Here is a 6808-nt window from a genome sequence, read left to right as displayed (position 1 = left end):
GCGGATCTCCTCCTCTCCCCCCCCCCTTGTTTTAACTGCGCCGTTCGAATCTAAACATCTCGCCCCCCTTGCACGTCTAGCGCTGATTGGCTCGGAAGAGAAGCGTCTAGACCAATCAGCGTGCCTGCTTCTTCGCAGGCGTTTCAGCTTTTATTTTTTTAAAAAAGAGGAACCTTGGAACTACAATACCCAGAAGGCATCGGAGGCGGTGCTCCTGTGCTCCGTGAGATCTTCGTGTCCGTGGTGGTGGGAGCGCCCTCAAGTCATAGCTGACTTATAGTGACCCCTGGTGGGGTTTTCATGGCATGAGACTAACAGAGGAGGCTTGCCATTGTCTGCTTCTGCAACTCTGGTGTTCATCAGAGCGCTCCCATCCACTTACTAATCAAGGCTGACTCTGCTAAGCTTCTGAGATCTGACGAGATCAAGCTCACCTGGGCTATCCAGGTCAAAGGAATACATTTTAGCAGTCCCTTAAAGTGATTGGGTTCCCAACCCCGGCTCGGGAAATTGCTGGAGATTTTTTTCAGGGAATAACTGTGCTTCCACACTGCTCTTCTAGACAGATTAGTAACCCCGAGTGCTGAACAAAGAAAGGTAAACAAAGCCTGTTTTTTTTTTATTATCCTCACAGTACAGCTGGGGATGAGAAGAGTGGTTTACCCAAGGCCACCAACTGAGCTCATGGAAGTAGTGGGCTGTCAACAAGCTGAATAGAGATTTGCAGCCCCAATTACTTAACCACTATAATTCAGCAGACTGCAGCTGACGAGCAAGGTCTGGGTCCAATAGATTTCCAAGGTCTGAGTCCCCAGAGTCAAAAGTGTGAAGAGTCCAGTAGCACCTTTAAGACTAACCAACTTTATTGTAGCATAAGCTACATCTGATGAAGAGAGCTGAGGTTCTCATAAGCTTATGCTATAATAAAATTGGTTAGTCTTAAAGGTGCTACTGGACTCTTTACTATTTTGCAACTACAGACTAACACAGCTAACTCCTCGAGAGTCGAAAGAGACTCTTGAGAGTCAAAAGCTCAAATCTTGGAAATCTAGTTGGTCTTTAAGGTGCTATTGGACTTGGATCTTGCTCCTGGAAATTTGGGAAGGGCAGAATTTGGGGAGGGGAGATCAGTGCCACAGAGTGATGCCATAGAAAACACTCTCCATAGATTCCATTTTCTGCAAACGGATCTCTGTAATCTGGGCATCAGTTTTAATTCTGGGAGAACTCCAGGCCCTACCCCAGTAATAACGCATTGACGTTTTGGCATGTTAGAAATGTGAGGGCAGGTTTGTATATGCAATACAATGAGGAAGTAAAAGTGCCTGGGAGAAGTTCTAGGATCGAAACTTTACATAAAACAAGTGAATCTAGCCAAACAGAAAAAAGAACATGTCAGGAAGAGGGACCCCACCTGTCAGTTGATGTCCTGTATTTTTTAAAACCAAAAAATGTTTGGGGAGGTTTTTTTCCCCCATTAATGAACCGCTCTCCTGCTTTCTCATTTGGGATATTTTAATCAACCCTCCCCCAGATCCAGCCTGTGGAGGAAAAGACATCACAAGTACAAAAAAACCCATACAACTAAAAATCCATAAGGTGTTGTTAAAAATTTGTAAAATCAGTCCTGTCAAAAACGACATGCTGAAAGTCCTGCATCACTCCACCTTACAACCTGCAGAATCTTTTTTTTACTGAACTGGTTACTGTATGTACTAAATTATTATATATATATATCTTTAGGCCCTTGTCTTATTACACTCCTTCAAGTCTCATTATGGAAGACAGGCAAGTCATAAAAAATATAGAAGCCTCGACAGCCGCATAGAATTATTATCTATGTATCAGACCCATTTGCCACTCTACAGTAGGGTTGCTGACGTCCAGGTGGGGCCTGGAGACATCCCAGAATAACAACTGAGCTCCAGGCTGCAGAAGTCAGTTCCCCTGGAGCAAATGGCTGCTTTGGAGGGGGGGGGGGGTCTGTAGCATTCTGAGGTCCTTCCCCTCCCCAAACCCCACCCTCCCAAATCTCTAGGAATTTTGAAACCTGGGAAAAAATTAATAGAACGTCATATTTAATTGGCCCAAGCACTTCATACACACTTCGTAATCTTTAAAACTCTGCAAAAGTGAGATTGTGTCTACATGGGTGATAATGTGGGGTGGCTAAAGTTAAGAGAACACTGTTGGCATATGGTCACCTGTCTGTGGCACAAGCAAAATCCGGCCCGTATTTTTCCTGATTGGTAGCAGTCTCAACTACTATGCTACACAGTTCTGTAGAGTCAACAACATTACCTGCTTCAGTTATAATAATAATAGTCAATTTACATACTGCCCTTCAGGACGACCTAACACCCCACTCAGAATGGTTTACAAAGTATGCTATTATTATCCCCACAAAAACAAACACCCTGTGAAGTGGGTGGGGCTGAGAGAGCTCCTAGAAGCTGTGACTGACCCAAGGTCACCCAGCTGGCTTCAAGCAGAGGAGTGGGGAATCAAACCTGGCTCTCCAGATTAGAGTCCCGCGCTCTTAACCACTACACCAAACTGGCTCACATTGTACACTGAAAACTACACTCTGGTAAAGTGATTGAAGGAGCCCTTGGGCAGACGTTTGCCAGGGTTGCCTACTCCAGGTTAGGACCTCAGCAGGGTATAATGCCAAAGAAAGCATTCCTCCAAAGCAGCCATTCTCTCCAGGGGCACTAATCTCTGTATTATGGAGATCAGCTGTAATTGGATATTCAGGGCCACCTGGAGGCTGGCAATCTAACTGCACATCTGTTCCCCACATAGGTGCTTCTCCACTGCTGCCCAGGTAGGGGTATGATATAATAGAACCTTTGTAGCATTCAAATAAACAATAGCTGACAGAGCTTGTTTAAGACATTGCTGGATGATTTTATACAAACCAAGCCTTTATATTGCTAAACCTTTTTAGCCTGTCACTTTGACAGCCCACAGTATTGAAACGTTTATAGATTCTCTCATTTGTGAGAACTAGCTTCAGGTACTTAAGACTTTTAAAATGACTAGTGCAATTGAATGTACTTTGTTCTCAGATTTAAACTATGTTCTGTATGCAAGCTGAAGGCTATTTAAAATGTACTGAGGCCAACATCATGGGTTGTCAAAGAATATGTTTAATAAAAAATAATTAAACTTCCATTTGCTCTATAGAACATCATAGAAAGTAATTCAATAAATTACAAATGACTTTAAGACGCTTGTTCAACTACAGAAAGCAAATTCAGACTACACAGAACACAACTGGCAAATATTGCAAATGTCCAAAAACAAAAAACCCAAAAAACCAGGACTTAGACTTGGATCATGAGGCCTGAAACGAAGGGATAGAAAATACAAGGCAATAAACAGCTAAAGTTCTTTTAGTCACTACCAACGTACACTTCTTCACCATCTTGGATATCCTTTGTACTGAACATTTCAGTATTAATAATGTTAATTCTAATGGGCTGTCCTTACAATTCTGGACTTATGCAGTCATATCTGCATAATGTTCAGCTGACATAACTACTTATTTCTCATCTTCCAACTGACACTGATTAAAAGAAATAAACAGGCCTTTACTTCAGATTCAAATCTGTATTTGAAACTGTAAATTGCCTTACTACAGAGAATGAAGATCACTAGAATGGTAAGCAAATTCACTTGACCATAATTAGGAAAATACTTTATTTCATAAATTTATTTAAAAATTATGTTTAGGATTTTCTTTTGGGGGAGGCATGTAAGGGACTGGTGCAAAGTGATGATATTGTTGAAATACTCCATTGACTATGTCAACAACTGTGTTTGGAAAACTTTGGCTATATCATGGATACATACAAGTTAAACAAAAGTGCTATATTACAAAGGGCAAATATTAAATATGTAATACATCCTTTCATGATGAAGAATTGCTACCCCTTTCTTGTGGCATGTTTTGACTATTGCTAAGACACTGCATGAAGGACCAACGGAATCAATACTATTTGGGGGGGAGGGGAATACAGTAACCGGCACAATCCAAATGGTACTTGTATAATTGTGTAATTACATGTAATACTGTTTCTAGTCAAGGGGTTCATTATTTTGCATGTACAAACTTATTTTAATTGATAAAGATCTTGGTAAAAAACAACACAGTCTTGTTTACTGTACAAGCAAGCAACAAAACCATATCAAAATACATTTTTTTTAATTATTCCCTTTTGAAAAGGTTTGTCATCTACTATCAACCAGTACTTTCATTCATTCCATCAACTCTTGCCTGTTCGTGGACCACAAGCAAGATAGCACAAGCTCATACTTACTCTCAGTTAGCTCTACCATGTGGGCGTGAATCTTTGATTCTAACATGTCACAGGAATAGCAGCTTCAGCAAATCAAGGAATCATATCACATCAAATATCAGATTGATTTTTATACAGTACGGGTTTAGGGGCTTTTATTCCAACAGATACTTTTTAAGCACTGTTAACCATGGTTTTAAGAAACATCTAAACATTGTTGAAAGTGCTTTTTAGTTACTGGGCAACTCAGCATTATTATAATAAACTGATGATTCCCCGAATCTTGATTTTTGGGTAACATTTTTCAATACAGTCAGATCTAAACTTGTAAAGAAATATAAGAGTTTAACGTGTCTACATTTCCCCTTACCATTATTAACTGGTAACTACAGGAGATTACATGACAAACACAACTATAAACAAACAAACCCAACAAGTCATTCTCACAAGGATATCATCCTTATAACATGAAGTATGCAGTGTTGAAAGTGGCACTTTATGACATTTTGTTCTCAAACTTGGGGCTACAGCTCTTCAACAACATGGCTGCTGTAGAAGGAGCAACATTTAAAATTAAACAGATATCCATGGTGTCGAAGTGAAATAGGAAAGGGATATCGTACATGTCAAAGTTTCCCTTTACTATTGTTACACAAATGTGCACTGGTAATGAGAAATAAAAATCATACACCAAATTAACATACACAGGGTGCCTTTAAAAAGAAAAACAGAATATATGACAACAAGAAGAGAAAAACCAATGTAAACTTCCTAAACTAACTCAGCTGAGGTAACAAGTAGCCAATTTCATTGGCTGACTGGGAAACTTTTTTTTAAAAAAACACAGTTGTACCTGAATTGGAAACATCAGCAGTGCATCACAACACTAGAGCATTTTCATGTGGTTAAAGCAATGGATGGTGATCTAGGTTCTACAGCTTTCATGACATTCATTAGCTGCCCAAATTATTGCTGAGTTTTGATCTGTAAATGATAAGCATCAAGGAGACTGTAAAACTATATTCAAATTAAATCAATAATGCGCATAAAGGATTCTGTGTTCACTGCAAATATATTAAATATACAGCTCATACTGAGCATTTTTTTAAAATTAACCCCCCTCCCCAACAAAACTATAATGCCTTTTGCTGTAATTTTTTTTTTTACACAAATGTGTATCTGATAGTACATACAAGTTCAGAAACTTAAGAACTTCAAGAAATTACATGCAAAATGTCTTTGAAAGCAGTTTGCACTTCTAAACAAATACTGAAATGTTCGGTCAGTAAATTATTGATGCACTCACTCAACACTGGGTTATTTACAATGAAATAATTAAAGAATAAATTCAAAATCAGTTTATAATTTAAGTGCAGAGTCTGGGGTCAGTCTTCATCACTAGAATCTGAATCCTCAGACGAGGATGATGTACTGTCTGATCCAGAGGAAGCGCCACCTTTCTCTGAACCCTCATCTGTGCTGTTTTCATTGCGAGAGCTAGGCTCTGCTCCCCTTCTTCCTTCTTGATCTCGAGCACTACAGTTTTCCTCCTTTTCCGTAGACTGAGCTACACCTGTGCCGTTGTTTTCATTGTTCTGTACATCAAAAATATTAGATTGGGACAAAGCTGGGATATGGAGATTAAGGCCTGGAGTGAGAAGCATCCCTGGATAAAGTATATTAGACAACAGTAAGGGGTTAAGAGCTAAGGGGCTGGCAGCTGCGGCAGCAGTAGAGGATGTGGAAGGAGAACCCGACACAGAGTTTTCTCCACCATTATGTGCATTTTGGCTCTCTGTCCTCTCTTTCCTTCCTTCAAGCTCTCTGGAGTCATTTCCCTTTTTGTCTTCAGGAACAGATTCTGTAGACTTTGCTAGGAGTCCTCCCATTCCCAGCAAATTTGGTAAGCCAGCCATTCCTGAAAGAAGCATGGGAAACACAGCAGCCATGTTTTTAGCTTCCCCAGCAGTGTTCAGGCCAGCTGGCATTCCCATTAAACCTGCTGTCACTTGCAGGGACTGGAAGTTTTGCAGGTTTTGCTGTAAGGCCTGAAGAGTAGACAGATCCACTCCTGGAATAAGCCCATTGGCTAGCAAAGGGTTGACTGGGACATTGGCCGCAGTTGCAGCAGCAGCTGCCGCTGCAGTTGCCTTGGCGATCTCGCTTTTAGGCCTCCTTCCTCTCCTGCTTACTTCTTCTCGTACAACAGGCCCCGTTAAAATGCGGTCAAACATGCTTTCAGGAAGAAATCCCTGAAAAGAGAAATTAAATGTGTGTCGGCAACCTTACTTTTCCACACAAACATGAAGGGTTGATGTACATAAAATGAACACATGCTCCGTTTAAAAATTCAGCACTTTTCTGGCTCTGGGCTGCACCCAAAGCTTCCAATGCTATTAGTGCAAGAAGCCTGCTGGGGTAAGAGAGGCACGCCACCTTCAGAAGGTTCCTTTCTCAGAGGAAGGCTTCAGTGTTAGAGGGACAGAATCCTAAGATCCATCCTA

The 6808-nt window shown here is 40.7% G+C and overlaps 1 protein-coding gene across 8 annotated transcripts in view; it reads right to left on the bottom strand.

Annotated features, from left to right (window-relative positions):
* Window positions 1-3134: 3134 nt before the first annotated feature.
* The window catches only part of CHD9 (chromodomain helicase DNA binding protein 9), a 78140-nt gene continuing 74466 nt past the window's right edge, over window positions 3135-6808 (bottom strand). For all 8 annotated transcript variants that reach the window (XM_055000893.1, XM_055000890.1, XM_055000887.1 and 5 more), the window contains exon 38: window positions 3135-6556. In XM_055000893.1, coding sequence (XP_054856868.1) covers window positions 5690-6556 — 867 coding nt within the window. In that variant the 3' untranslated portion in view covers window positions 3135-5689. The remainder of the gene's footprint in view (window positions 6557-6808) is intronic.

The sequence above is a fragment of the Eublepharis macularius genome, chromosome 16 (genome assembly GCF_028583425.1).
Source record: "Eublepharis macularius isolate TG4126 chromosome 16, MPM_Emac_v1.0, whole genome shotgun sequence".
Lineage (NCBI taxonomy): Eukaryota > Metazoa > Chordata > Lepidosauria > Squamata > Eublepharidae > Eublepharis > Eublepharis macularius.
This window is presented reverse-complemented; position numbering and strand designations above follow the sequence as displayed.